The 16,163-nt window shown below is 34.9% G+C and overlaps 1 protein-coding gene across 2 annotated transcripts in view; it reads right to left on the bottom strand.

The window, feature by feature from the left end:
• ARHGAP15 (Rho GTPase activating protein 15) overlaps window positions 1–16,163 on the bottom strand; it is a 609,260-nt gene that overhangs the window by 300,352 nt on the left and 292,745 nt on the right. For both annotated transcript variants that reach the window (XM_084891908.1, XM_084891909.1), the window contains 2 exons: window positions 9,945–10,043; window positions 8,316–8,445 (listed from right to left, as the gene is read on the bottom strand). In XM_084891908.1, coding sequence (XP_084748034.1) covers window positions 8,316–8,445; window positions 9,945–10,043 — 229 coding nt within the window. The remainder of the gene's footprint in view (window positions 1–8,315; window positions 8,446–9,944; window positions 10,044–16,163) is intronic.

Below are 16,163 nucleotides of genomic sequence, written 5' to 3'. Positions count from 1 at the left end.
CTCATTCATTCATTTACTGCTTTAACATTGCACATTTCTGACCCTTGAACCACACAGGGGTTAGGGATGTTGACTCCCATAGTAAAAATCCATGAATACCTCTGACTCCCAAAAAACTTAACTACAAATAGCCTACTGTTGACCATAAACAGCCAATCAACACATATTTTGTGTATTATATGAATTATATACTTCATTCTTCAATATAAGTAAGCTATAGGGAAAAAAGATATTATTGAGAAAGTAGTGAGAAATGCATTTGCAGTATTTATTGGAAAACATTTGCGTATAAGTGGACCCACGCAGTTCAAAGCCTTGATACTCAAGGGCCAACTATGCTCTCAAACATCATCAAGCCACTCTGCGAGGTGCAGATACATTAGTACAGGCAAAACAGACAGAGTACTTTTCAGACTCAGGCAATTCAGAATAGACAAAGAGCCAGCTACAATTATCTTGTTATTACACACTCTAGAAATTGCTATGTTAAGATATAGATTGAATATTACAGGAAAATTGGGAGGATCACCTAACTTACCACAGAGTTCTGGCTGTTTCCTGGGGGAATCTGGCCTAGGTTGAGTCTTTGGGATGCTAATTTAGCAAAGAGAAGACGGCATTATAAGCACTGTGTCCCTGGAACATAAATCATGGATCAGGGTGTGATGGGGAAAAACTGGAGAAGGGAACACAGGTCATAAAGAGCTTTGTACTGAGGAACTTGAACTTGAGCCATTCCAATGCAGTAATTCGATTAGAATTTGTTCCTCACCTTTGACTTCAGTTTTGGAGAACCCCATCTTTGATGGTACAACCCAGTCCTGCATTTATTATGAGGGGATTACATATTTTATTTTGCCTCTATTTTTTAGGCCAATTAAATTTGTATATAAAAATGAATGTAGTTATTTATTATAGGGAAATTTGGTAGCAGAAGTGTTTGCCTGCAGGTTCTATTTAAAAATTCAAAGAAAGATTAACTGACAGATTTATTCAATACCTCACCTACTTTGGGATGAAAGAAATACCTGATTTTCTTTACATGGATGTGAGCTTTAGTATGAAGAGAGACAGACTTTATTTTTCAAATATAATCTCATAGATTATATGTTTACAATAAATATTTTTTTCTAAGCATACCATTAGACCTATTTGAACACCCAAATAAAGGCATTAAAAAGCAAATTACTTTCTCTTAGAATTTTGAAGAACAGAAGCATTTTTCCTATATTTCAGAAACAAAAGGAATACACCAAACAAATCCTGTATACATAAAGATGTGATCATTGCATTCAAAGGAATGTTTTTTCTCTACACAGGGATTCACTGTCAGAATGCCTCAGACCTCATGTTTAACTAAAATACTTTAAACTTGATATGACAAGAGTGAACAGATATTATATGCCTAATTTTACAAGGAAATGTTAATATATGCCTATTCTAGAGTCATAGGATAAACAGAGGAAAACTTTCAGAGGAGATCAAAGAGCATTTTTTTTCCTATTGTTTACAGTCGCAGTAGTGTATTAGTGCTAACGAAATATTGCTTGAGAGTTAAAGCAAAGAGCCCTCTGGATTTGGCCTGTTATTGAAAAAAAAATGCCATTTGACCTAATGAAATGAGAAATTGATTAAATGCAGCTCATCTAAGGGTAAATATGGTCACCAAGTTACCGCCAGGGTCAGGCGGAGATGGGGTGATCTAGTGTTTGAGTGCTGATGGGGTTAGATAGACTCTCAGAGTGGCTGAGGCTACAAGATACATGACAATGGACACACACAGGTCAGAAGGCAAGATCATCCCCTTGGATGGGAAAGAAGAGATTAATCAGAACATTCTTTGCTCAGCTAATAACAAAGTCTTATCCAATGATTCATGGAAAACTGAATATTTTAAAGAAGCTCCAATCTCTAAGTCCCAGGAAAGTTGGGATTGCTGCTAACTGGGGAACACATTTCAGAGCAATTGCTGTGGTCACACACATCAGTGAAGGCCGGGACCTTCATAAATGACATTGTTTTGACAAAGTAATTCAGATGCCTGATTATCAAGTGTGTGTCTAATCTTTACTAATTTTTTTTCTCAGCTTTAGCAACATGGATTTTTATTTAGAACTTGACATTTTTCCTCACAAACTGAAATATTTTGAAATAAAAATTTCCCTTAACTTGGGGAACACAATATAGAAGAGAACAGATCCTCACTGTTCCTTAGATATTTGTCTGTCTTATAACTATAGTAAAACAATGTTATTTATTTCTACACTTCAGTGCAATCATTTATTTTTCTCAGGGGGTTATTTTATGAAACTGGTGCCAGGGTGGCAATATTAATTCTTTTTAAAAATGTGATGATTGACCATCCTACTCAAATCGGAAACTTTTGTCCCTTTGACAACACAATAACCATAATTTCTACAAAAAATATTAGCTTTTTGTCTTTTCCAGGTAAAAGTTATTCTATCTCTTCAGCACTAGATGTAGTTTATTTCTGCAAGTTTAATATTGTCTTTATTTTCTTGACAGATGGCTTATTCATCTTATTATTTTCATGCACTGGCAAGATTAGTCTGTTTTAAATAAAATAATAAGATGAAACTTTAAAATCTGTATTTATGTGAGTCTCCAGAACAGGCTTCAGAATGTGTTTAAAACAATTGATAATTACATATTTATCCAAGACACTCATATAACTTTTCTATTTGGAAAATAATGAACATCTTATACATTTTCTTAATTACATAGTTACCATAAAGGTCTCAAGAATAAATATATTGGCTTTTTGGGGGAAAGCAGGAGAACAATGAGTCTTTAATGTTTTGTATTTAAAAAGGTAAATGTGACTCACATTCAGAAAATTTTATCTTTTCTTAAAATATTGAAACCACAAGTAGAAAATATGTATATTCTCCTATTGAGTTATGAACATGAGTAATGCTGTGTGTGTGTGTGTGTGTGTGTGTGTGTGTGTGTACATGTGCGCATGTGTATGTGGACTCCAGTTTTTAATTTGTGAAACTTTTCCAAACATACTGAATACAATAACATCATGACCATTTATATAGACGCCACCTAGATTCATCAAATGTTAACATTTAGGACAATGCCAGATTTAATCTGTCATTACACACATTTCTTACAAGAAACATCTGCCCTTGCTGAGGATTCACTTCCCACCCATGATGCCTAAACTTCCTCTCAAGTCCTTTCTCTCCTTATCCACTTTTTCTTCTGGCTTGGAGACTCAGCATCTCCTCACTGCCGCCATTGGAGATTTTTAGGGTTTTGGATCCTCGTAGCCAAAGCCAATCTGAGAACCTTAATTGCTTTGGTGGCGCTGATGCAGGAGTAGAGGAGGAAGAAAAGAAAACCAGATGGAAAGCAATGCTACTGAGAGGGCTTAGCTCCTACGGTCAGCGGTGCAACAAACTCAGCAGGAGCTGTTCCCCAGAAACAACATTCTAAATGATTGCACAAGGTTCAAGTGTGCTTTTGTGGCTTGTATATGGTTTCTTTCTGAAAATATGTAGAGGTTTGAGCAACCAGTTTACAAATGGATTCTGAGAGCATAGTCTACTTGGAGTTATAGATGACCAGCATTATCATTATTTAGACTAGTACAAAAATTAACCGCTTTCTCAAGCAAACTTATTTTCACTTGGCATGACCATAATTTCTTTGCAGGCGCATTTTCAAACAAAGATATCATTAAAGGTTCACAAGCATTTTTATTTTCTACATTGTATAAATATTTCAAAAATTTAAAAAATATATATTTTATTGATTTTTTACAGAGAGGAAGGGAGAGAGATAGAGAGCCAGAAACATCGATGAGAGAAAAACATCGACCAGCTGCCTCCTACACACGCCCCACCGGGGATGTGCCCGCAACCAATGTACATGCCCTTGACCGAAATCGAACCTGGGACCCTTCAGTCTGCAGACCGACACTCTATCCACTGAGCCAAACCGGTTTAGGCTCAAACATTTTTTTTTTTCCATTTCTATCTTTACCATGTAGTCGAGTAGATATACCCTGAATACACACATTACTAAGGGGTTATCTATTCAAATGGAAATCCATATCTAAATACTTTTAGAATTTCACCCAGAAGACATTTATTTTTTTAAGATAATGTAATAAAAAGGCAGATAAGAGAAAACTCATTTTCTTTCAGTTCTCTTGACTTTTGATGTTATTCTTCTAACTCATATTCATTTGTAATGCTTATTTACAATGCTAAAATTGTTGATTTTATATAAAATTAATCTTTACATTTTATAAATTAGCATGAGCTATATTACTCCTAAAATGTAAAGTAATACAGATTTAAAAAAAAATAAATGAAAGCACATATGAGTGAAATAAAAGAAAATCTGTTGTGCATCTTCAGGTATAGCTATTAATGGAAATGAACAAACTACAGCTATGTGTGAAGAAACAGTGAAATGGCTAGATGCTGAGTTTTTCCCCATCAACTGGAACTTCTTAAATGACATGCCCTTCTGGGTATAAAAGAATCAAGAGTATCTATTGGCTCCCTTCTATTTCCTGGTGTGCTGCTCCCAAGAATGCCCTGGCTGCCATTTTCACCTGGGGAGTCGCCAGGGGAAAGACCAGCTGCTCATATTTAGATTTTTGCAGCTATGGCTCCCATTTCCAGTCCTGGCTCCTTTCCCCTATTTTCTCTACACTCAGGGAGAAGATGTCAAGTATATATGCCCTGCTCCAATCTTCCATCAGGCACCACCCTTGGCTCATGCCCTATTTTGGTGCCATCTGCTTGGGGACATAGAGGATAATAATAAGAGCTTTTACTTATTGAGTGCCTGCTGTGAGCTAAGTATTTACATATCTAATTTCAAATTCTCACATGATCCTGCAAGGACAGCATTAAACCCATTTTTATAGATCTAGGCAGAGAAGCCCAGAAAAGTTATGAAAACTCTCCAAGGTTATCTGATGCAGGCTTTATATCTGAGACTTCCTCTTTGCCATCAGTGGAAGACTTGGAAAAATATGCCAGCATTTTCTTTGATGGACTCTCCACTTTCCATAACAGCCATCCCTGGAGAGCTGCTCTCCACTCTCATCCCATGCTGGTGTCTTGAATTTCCCACAGTGATTTGGCCCTTACATTGAATTTTCCGGCTTCTTGTCTGTTAGACTCAACTGATATCTTAAAATATGTGATTAGTACTTAATAGTGTTGGCAGGTTAGAATCATATTTTAAAAAAGAAAGTATATTTAAGCACTTAACTTTCTGAATTCACTCATTGAGAGTGCCTATTTTTTCTCATGTTCTACAGCGAAACTGGACAATTAAATGACCACCTGTTAGCTGCTAATGATGCTCACATGCCTTTAAGAAAGTATTTCTGGCTTTATCTGTCTACAATCTTGGCAACAAAACTCGTGGGAACATCAAGGGCACAGGAAGCCAAAGGCAGCAAACTGACAATAAAGTTTGTGCTTAGACTACTAATAAGGAAAGAGATAGTGTGAATCTCTAATTCTACATAATTATTTAATCTCAAAAGGGTGACATAAAACTGAATGCATGTTTTAAAAACCTAAGTTTGGGTGTTCAAATCTAGGACTGAGATCAGAGGAGTTTCACACAGCATATTTCCTACTTGAAAAAAAAATCATACGAAAAAAACATTAATATAAAACATGCTAATCAGTATTTCAAATGCATAGTCTGATTTGATACTGTGTGGGTGGGTCAATCGTTATGCCTTTCAAATGAAAATGAATACATAAATACTGAATAAACTTAATTCAAAGTAATAGGTGGCTATTAACCTTATCCTACGTTGCAAGAAATAGGCTAACCCTAACGAAGACTTACAACTATAAATATTCACCAAAACAAAGAAAAGGAGAATTTTCTAAAATTAGGACTAGCATTCAATAGTAAAAGACCCTTTTATTTTAATAGTAAAATCAAAGTCCAAAGAAAACATCTGGTTTTAATTCTTTTGCTAATATGTTTTTTGGTCCCTGTTTAAGTTTACTGATCTCTATGGATCCCATTTTAATATACTATTTCCATTAAGTTAAAGGTTGATAAACTAAGTTTATCTTTTATTTATTCTCTTCAATATAGTGTAATGGTTAAAATCATAGCCTCTAATATCCGATTAAAATTATCAACATAACTTGTTTTTTGTATAAGTTGTCTTAATTCTCTGTGCCTCAGTTTCCTCATCTATAAAATAGGATTAATAATAGTACCTACTTCTTTGGGTTAATTAGTTGATTAAGTCAGTATAACACCATACTTAGAACAATGCTTGATGAACACTAAATGCTCAATATGTCCTAGCTATCATGATTTTTAGACTGCAAAGGAAATGATGAATTGAAGGTCATTATACAATTAGGTACATTTTGAATCGAATGGAGTAAATCATATGTGTCTCTTGCCAAATTAACACATAAATGTCTCTCTCAATTAAAAATAAATTCTAAAGAGGAATAGGTGGTATTCTGTCTGTAGAAAATCCAACCTCCACCCCCTCCAGTATCATCTTAAAACATTTAACGTGACTATTAATGAACAAAGAATCCATTTGTCTCAATGTTTCTCAAACACAATTTTACAAGTCTTCATTTTTTTCCCAGAGCTCCAAGCTTTAGAAATATGTCAAGGTTTTCACTAAAGCAACAATTATATCTGAGATTACAGATCTACTGATAATATCCTCATATATCTCTTAAATACCTTCAAAATGGTTATATAATCCTAGCTAATAAAGAGGAAATATGCTAACTGACTGTCACTCCCTCAAAGATGGTGATGTCCATAGTCTCAAGATGGCAGCACCCAGTCCCCTCAGCCCCACCACCGGGACGGCAGGTGCATGGCACAGCCGGGCCCATCTCCATGCGTGATGGAGTTTCCCAGTCCCCTTAGCTCCTCAGCCACCCAAGGCTGACCGAAGGTGCAGACAAGCCTCAGATGGTGGCTTCCCAGCCGCCCAGGGCAGCCCGAGGCTCAGGTAACCAGGGCCGGCCAAGGCAGCAGAGGTGTGATGGGGGCATCGCCTTCCCCTTATCTCCAGGTCACCTCCCACCCCAGATGGCTCCTGGACTGTGAGAGAGGGCTGGCCAGATTAAGGGATACCCTCCTCCACCTCCAGTGCATGAATCTTCATGCACCAGGCCTCTAGTTAACATTATATACTCACAATTTAATTTTAACTATAAAATATTACCTTACATATGATCCCATATGAAGTAAAATGAGATGGTTACCGGAAGTTAAAAGGAAATGTTCAAATAAGATAACTCCAAACTGTACCATTATATAGAAGAATATTTTTAAATTGAATTGCTAACTCTTTAATAAATACTGAATAAATGTATTCACACACACACACACACACACACACACACACACACACACACATATATATATCTATGCATATCTAGATGTTGTTAGCATCCCTTCTCTATTACTGAATTCTCCCTAAATTCCAAAGGTTGGGATTTAACTACACGGCACTTTGGTCAAAAGAAACGGCAGGAAAACAGTGTATCAGAAGACTGAGGTGGCCCAGTGGATGATCCAGGGGAGGTACTCTAGTTTTTGAGACTTTGAGAAATTGGTTTTCTCTGATTCCAAAGATACCTGCTTCTTCTTTTAGAAGGCTGTGATTCAAATCAACTCTATGAGGTAAGTGTACCTGAAAACTTTCAAAAACCCCTTTCATTGAGGAGGAAGAAGCAGGTTGGGAAAATTTAAGAGATGTACTGGAGATCAGGATATAAGTGGTGAGATTGGCCCTTTTAATTCCAGATTCATTTCTTTTAGAATATTAGAAGTACATGTGACCTTAGAGAACATCTACTTCACATCCCATATCTATAAATCTTTTATAGTGGCTTGAAAATGTAGAAAGTTTCAGAGTTACTTGATTTCAGTTAGACCAACTATGGTGATCGCTCATACATCTTTTACTGGATGGAAATCAAAAAGCACACCAAGGTTTGAAGATGCTTGACATTTCTCACTTTTAAGGTCAATCACCAATCTGAACACAATGGCTGTTTCTCAGAGATTCAGGTATTGGTGTAAGTGGAGATCATGACCTTGGAACAATTATTTTCTGAAAAGGCGTTACCAACAATGATATGAGCAAAATGCGCAGACTGCCCTCCAGTGCATGGATCCCTGGCTTGGAAATGGCCACGCATATGTCATGAGTAGTATGAGTTTGGCTCAAATGTCATTTTAATGCATTTATATTTCATAGGCATTGCATTTTGACTAAGTTAACATGAGCAAGTTAGAAAAATACTTACTTAAAGATTTTCTGTGCTCTGGTTTCTGTTCTTTTATATCATTATCGTAATGACTTAGCAATTCAGTACTGGAGGATCTCTGGATTTTGAATAATTCCAGGCTTCTTGATGGAGTGCTTGGATCCTTTGGCTAGAAACACCACACAATTAGCCAGAACAAATTTAAAAGACAGTAAGAATTAAAAAAAATAATTGGGGGATCTATTTTGATGTTAAATTTAAAAGGATGTTTTAGAAAAAGATAATTATTTTTGGGATGGAGCCCTCTAGAACCAAGCTTGACATTCAAATTTATAGCAGTTATACATATGTTGCTTACTAAATCCTGTGCATTACCCTAAGCACTCCACTTGCCTTAACTCAGTTATTCATAATATCAATCCTATGAGGTAGGTATTCTGATTATTATTACAGACAAGGAAACTGAAGCCAAAAGAGATAAGTAATTTATCCAAGGCCACACAGCTAGTAAATGATCGAACCAAAATTCAAACTCATGCAGTGTGACTCCTGACATATTTTGTGCGAGTATGTACGTGGGTGCTTGTGCATGAGTGCACATATGTGTATGTGTGTGTGTGTGGGGCGGGGGGCACAAGCACTCACACCTGCTTGGAAAAGAACATATATTGGATATGGGGAAAAGTCATTTTATTAATTTATGTTTTAAAATTTTAGTCCGAAATCAAAATCATATAATGTGAGACAAACTAACAAGCAAAAATACACCCAGAAAATGTATTTTCCTCTTGTATAACTTATTAAAAGCTCTCAAAAATATTTCTTCCTCAAGATTTTGCAAATATTAGTGTCCTAAAATTAGATGTTTAGAATTAGTATAAGATGAGTAGTTTAAATGATTTGACTCTCATTAATTTTTATTTTTAAAATATATTTCTTGATTTCAGAGAGGAAGGGAGAAGGAAAGGGAGATAGAAACATCAATGATGAGAGAGAATCACTGATCGGCTGCATCCTGCACATCCCCTACTGCGGATCTAGCCTGCAATCAAGGCATGTGACTTTGGCGGGAATTGAACCTAGAACCCTTCAATCTTCAGGCTAACATTCTATCCATTGAGCCAAGCCAGCTAGGGCTGATTTAACTCTTTTAAAAACATACTCTGAATGTGTGATTTAGGGTAATTTAATGAAGTTCTAGAAATGTAATTTTCGTAAGAAGAACAATCTAGCTTAATTGGAAGAACAATGAAAATCAGTACAAAGGATTATTATTTACTGGTGTTAGAATAGTGATATGGGCATACATACATTAATATTTATTTTCAAGAATATGCATTACAGACTGCATAAACTGAAAATGTGAAAATTCAGTAGTTATTAAGCACTTGTGTGCTTTTGACAGTCTCTAGTAGATGAATGTCCATGTTATTTCATTAAAAATATACGAATGCCCTGCATTTTTGAAATAATGAAATTCAGTGACATTTATATCCACAAATCCTGTTTGCTGAAACGTTTTTAGTGGACTCTGTTTACACTTAAAATAACTTAATATCTTTCAATCCATAGGATCCACTTAAATAAGTATGTGTTACATACCTACACGTTAAGATTTAAATGACTATGTTTTAATTAAAAAAGGTAACAGCCAAAACAAATACATACCAATCTGTCAATTGCATTTTTGATAGCGTGGAACCAATCCAATATGATGAAGTCAATATCTGACTGTAGAAGGAACTCAGTTCCTGATGCTGTTGTGATCTGAAAAAAGAAAAAATAATTGACAGGTAAGTAAATCAGATAAAATAGATCTCTTACAGTTTAAAGAATATACATCCTTTTATTAAACAAAACACACACACTTCAATACACTGAAATATTTTCTTGTATTCCAGTAATTGTCTTTCTGGGAACTGGGAGACTAGTATCATTTTGAATTGCTCACTATAAACTGTTTTTTTCATGTCATAACAAATACATTATTGTTTTCATAATAGAACGATTAACTCAGAGTAGATCGAAAGCTGAATTACTCCAACTCAAGGAGAAGCAAGCCAGGAAGTTCAGAATAATGCAGACAGTATCCACTTAAGGCAGAGCCTCAGAAAAAATGTAGCCGGGTGTGTCAGAATTCATTCTGCACTTTTGGCTCTTTCCTGTTTGTCTTTTTAAAATCTAATAGTATCACTATATTTGATTCCCTTTTATGGAGGGCTCTAAAACAGATTATTTACCAAAGAGACTAAATGCAGACTTTTCTAAAAGGTCATTCAAATGAATAACATTTGGATATTTCTACTTTCCTATCATCAAGATCTATCAGAAATTAATAAAGGACCCATTTCCCCACCACGGGAGTGTATTAGAATAGAAGTTTATTTACACACTTGAACCTCTCATGGAGAGTATTTATCAAATGAACATTCCTATCCCAGACTCTCTGGGCTGTTAAATAGCTGGCAATATTTAGCAGGTAACTACGTGTTTTTCATTTCAGCGAATCTTTTTTCCCCAGAATGGGGAGAGAGGATGGGACCCTCTAGGAACAGAGCAATGCTCTTGATTTCACACATAAAGGGCTACTTAGAAAAGAATTGGATTAGAGTGGCTGTGGGCACGCTTTCTGCATTAGGCCATCAATCTGAACTGTGCAGATTTTCCCTTTGTTTTATTGACTTTTTGTTTCAACAGGAAGATGAACATTTCCCGGCTGCTGTCACACATCAAGCGAGGCTTCAGAGGTTTAGAGGACTGACATTTCAACATCCTGAATCAGGAGCTAGTCACCTCTCCTCAGCCGGACTCGCTCTAAAGAGGAGGTGAACACGGCAATGTGGCACAGGTTCAGGAAATCACAAATCATGCTTCAGGCTGTCTCCATAATTCTATCATTAAAGTGACAATTATTACCCAGAATAGCTCACTCTGAAGGTTTCAGTGATTCTTATGGCAGCATTTAATAACAATGGTCCCAGAGGGTTAAAGTAATCTTTGATTACACACATCCATAAATATTCATTTGTCATTTATTTTTAGAAAAACTATATAGAGATGCAACATCACTCAGGACTACAATGCAACTATTCTTAAGGAAGATGGATTCTAACATTTCACAACTGTAAAGGAGAGGGGAACTACCCAGACTATATGCAATTATGAAAAATCAAAGTTTAGAAAATAAGAGTAAATTAATTACCCACACCAAACTGTGACAGATCACCAGGACCAATCACTTGTTTTATTTTTTAAAGTAAAATTGCATGTAAGATTTGGGATGGCTAAAAAAAAAACCCAAATGGTCTTATGGGTTTTTTTTCTTATTGTTGTTTTTTTTAAACATATTTTTATTGATTTCAGAGAGGAAGGGTGAGGGAGAGAGAAATTAGAAACATCAATGATGAGAATCATTGATCTGCTACCTCCTGCACACCCCACAGTGGGGATCAAGCCTGCAATTTGGGCATGCACCCTGACCGGGAATAGAATCGTGACCTCCTGGTTCATAAGTTAATGCTCAACCACTCAGCACTGCTGGCCAGGCTAGTCTTGTTTTATATATCTAGTAAAACACAGTTAAGCTAATGTTTACCTAATTATCTAAATACCTTTGCAATGTTCTTTACTTACATACAATCTCAAATATTTACTTTATAAAATATTTCTACAGAAATAGTAATCTAAAAATATAAGATCACTTCTAACTAACCCAAGAAAACTAGTAGTGTCCTTGGCCTCTACCTTCATTCTAATCTACATGTAAAATAATTTGATTATGAATGTCTTATATCATATCACAATTTGTTAGCATACAAAAAGAAAAATACATTAGCCCAAACAATCTACTACAACATGTTTCCCTGCCATTATAAATAAACCATTACTGAAATTGTAAAAAGGAATATAATTAGATTTCCTGTAACCTGAAGGTTTCGGAAAGGGCCAGTACGGTTCAGTTTCCAGGCTAGTAAGTTCAAACAGTGATAAAATACAGTATAAGTGCTAAGCAGTACATTTGCATTTTTGGTGCATTCTATATAATGGAAAGGCGGTATTTTACTTCTAAAACAACCACAAGCAAAAATGACTTTTAAAAGTTTCTTTGTCCTAACATTTTACTGCATTAATCATACATAATCATTGATTTATGAATTCATTTTGGGAAGCTAGATCAGAACTATATGAATGCAATTTCTTCAAAACATACTGTCAGAAAGATACAGTTCACTTCCTTGCCACCGTCTTCCCACTGATCTTTTGAGTTACTAGACAGTCTGGAGAAGTCTGCTACTGCTCTCTACAGTTTAAAAGCATCCACTTCTTAATTACAGTCAGTAATTGACTTTGTTCTGTTCCATCCCAGTCACTCACAGGAAAGCAGTTTCAAAATCTTTGACTGGCAAAACCCACTTAATTCAAGTTCTCCATCCACTTTTTTACATTACCTCTTTAAGTTTTCTGCTAAATGATTTTCTGAATCATATTAGCACTTTGAACAATCACATTTTCAACACTCTTGGGAGGAAAAAAGGCACCACTAAAGAATGTTAGTTTTTGACTGCAGCTTTTAATTGAACAACCCCTGATGACAATCAAAGTCATGTAGAACTAATAACAGACTTAAACTATTTGATATTAAGCCATACTAATGTATTCTTTTAATAACATGTTTTGCTTAAGTGACAGATCCTGGGGTGAAGTGGATAAAGACTTTACAGGAAATATAAGTTTAGGCAAGAGCTACTAGTTTCCATTTTGCTTGGAAGCCTTTAGACAAATATCTCTTTAAACCCTTTTTCTTCATCAAGTCCAATTTGGAAGGAATATATCTTGGACCAAAGCAATCTTAATGAAATATGCTAGTTGTAAAAATAGATATCTTCAAATACCTGTCTGGGGAAATTTGCCCCAAACATTTTCACACTGAAAGAATGATCCATCTGAATTCTTGCTCATTACAAATGTATGCCTAGAAAATTACACAAGCATGTCCACTGGACAAGTGTCTAACAAACACATTTCTTAAGCCTTTTTGGTATTAATTCAACAATAGTTTTCCCTAGTGCTAAGGAACTTGGTCTGTGTCCTGGTTTGGTTCTCTGAAGATGGAAGAGGGATAACCCACCTCCATCTGCACTAAGAGGAGATGAAAAAAATTAGTTTTATAGCCTTTGTTAACAAATGTAATATTATTGTATTAATTGAAAATGCTTTAAAGGAGTTTTAACAAGTAACATTTATGTTTATTGAAGTGTTTCCCTTTTCTATATTTTCATTTAACTGTAACCCTTGCCAATATGGTTCTGGAAATTAGTCTTTCCTATGTTAGATTTTCTTTTCCTCACCTGATAATCCCCTTTCATTTATTTTAGTGAGAGAGGAAAGGGGAGGGGGAGAGAAAGAGAAACATTGATGTGAGAGGGTGAGAGAAAGAGAAACATTGTCTCCTGTATACTTTGTGCCCTGACTGGGAATCGAACCCATGACCATTCAGTATAAGGAACCATGTTCCAATTAAGTGAGCCAACTGGCCAGGGCTCATATGTTATATTTAAATTTAAATGAGAAAGTGATATGTAGAATGGTATTTATGCTATAAATTTTTAAAAAATATATATTTTACTGATTTTTTACAGAGAGGAAGAGAGGGATAGAGAGTTAGAAACACTGATGAGAGAGAATCATCAATCAGCTGCCTCTTGCACACCCCCTACTGGGGATGTGCCTGCAACCAAGTACATGCCCTTGACTGGAATCGAACCTGGGGCCTTTCAGTCCACAGGCCAACGCTCTATCCACTGAGCAAAACCAGTTTCGGCTGCTATAAAATTTTTAATACTGTGCTTTAGTAGAATAGAACAAAACTTTTCTAGAACTTCAGATTTTTTCTGACTATAAGAATAATTGAATTTATTGTTGAGAATTGGAAAAATAAAAAAATAAATAAAAAACAAATTAAACCTATTCATAGATTCATAGAGTAGACATTTTAATTAAGTTATGACAATCTTTTATAAATAATAAACAAATTTTATAATGATCAATGGACAACTTTATGCTATAGACAGATATTAGTAAAATATATTTTGTGGTTAAATATTGTCGGCTATTTCTGTCCCAGTTGGCCTCAAATGTATATTGAGAGACTATCAGAGATCAGGAGATAATGAATAATATGTGTTCCCCTTTTTCATAGTAGCATTCTTCCTATTGTAGAATCAATCCCACAAATAATTATTTGTTTAGGAGACTGTGAGGTTGTGTTTCTGATCAAAAATTGTCCTATCAAGGAGAACTAAGTAAACATCCACTAATTGTAAGGCATATTGCTAGAAGCTAGGAATACACAGCCCCCACCCTCAAGAGCTCACAATCTGTTTGGGTAAATAGGACATATGTATAAATAACAAAAGATAAACACCAACAAAAAATGGCCTATACAAAAGTCCCAATGAGAGTGGCACAGACAAGACTCATGTCAAGATTTCAGAGGATGGAGTAATTACTGAAGACACATTTACATCATGGAATTATGCATAAACTGTTGGTCATGATATGTTATTTGTTAAAGGTTGATTGTATCGGAACTTTTGTATATTAAGAATATGAATTCTGCCACTTGGTATGCAAAGTGATATCAGCTTTAATGATCTCAAAGCACATAATAAACATCCTTCAAATGCAGCTTCCTTCCACTATCATAAAGTAATTTTGCAAATGAAGAAAATTAAGCAAATGAGAATGCCATTCTATCAAATTGGCATCATTTTAAATGATAGAATTAAGAGATTACAAAGATCTTGATTTCTAGTTCACTAGTCTCATCAAACAGTCATATACACTCAAGGACTCGCTGCATATGGAGAAAGGACCATGAGCTTTCAGCCTACTTGTGAAATTTGGAATACAAACCTTAGAAAAAAAAGTTGCTTGTTTCTTTATTGTTATACTAAAAATAGAACACTTTTAAAAGATCACCCAACAGCCTTACTCATTTATTTTTCCCTTTAATTTTCTCAAAAATTACCGCTATGCTGCAATGAAAAAAATGTATCTAAAACTAAATTGAAGCATCCCCAAAACTCCTTAAGATCTTATTAGAAAGGACCAAAAAAACCTCACATTTGAACTAAATAACTTTCAAAATTTGCTTAGGGTCAATCTTTGACTATAAACCTAAGGAGAGTTTATTCCACTTTAATAAAGCTAAAACTATGTATAGGAAATGTGTAATAATATATGCCAGATATTGAAAGAACCCTAAAATATGTTAAATGATGTAGCTACAGTGATTTTACAAATAAGTGGATTACTAATTTAAAAGGAATATAATTTAACTACTATTATTTTTGGAGACACTTTGGACTTCATAATGAAATCATTATATTTGAATTACGAATATAAAAAGTAATGTCAAAATATACTAAGTATATTTAAAGTGACTATAAATTATTTTGCTATTAATTTTGGCCATATCTTTATTAAATCTAACAGCAAGAAATAGATATATATATTTTGGCTGCAAAATAGTGCGATATAAAGATATAACATTGAAGCAATAATAACTTTTTTAAAAAACCTTGATATTCACATATTTTTTCATCTTGCATCACACTCCACATTTGATATAGCTGATCAAATGAAGGTTGTCATGGTTATACTATAATACTTAAATTACTTGGTCTCAAAGGTGTTTATGATCACCAAAGAAATTACATTATCAAGCAGCATGGCTATCTCAAATTACAGTCAGGTCTGAGTAACTCCTAACATTTTTATTAACATGTGGAGCAAAGTTAACATAAAAACTAAGGGTAACATATCAGTTAGAAGCAAAAGGTCTTCAATTTGTCTTTCCAAAAAATGTTACTTGTTAAAACATTT

The sequence above is a fragment of the Pipistrellus hanaki genome (genome assembly GCF_964339955.1).
Source record: "Pipistrellus hanaki genome assembly, chromosome: 8".
In the NCBI taxonomy this organism is placed as follows: domain Eukaryota; kingdom Metazoa; phylum Chordata; class Mammalia; order Chiroptera; family Vespertilionidae; genus Pipistrellus; species Pipistrellus hanaki.
Note: the sequence above shows the minus strand (reverse complement) of the source record. Positions and strands in the feature narration are given on the sequence as shown.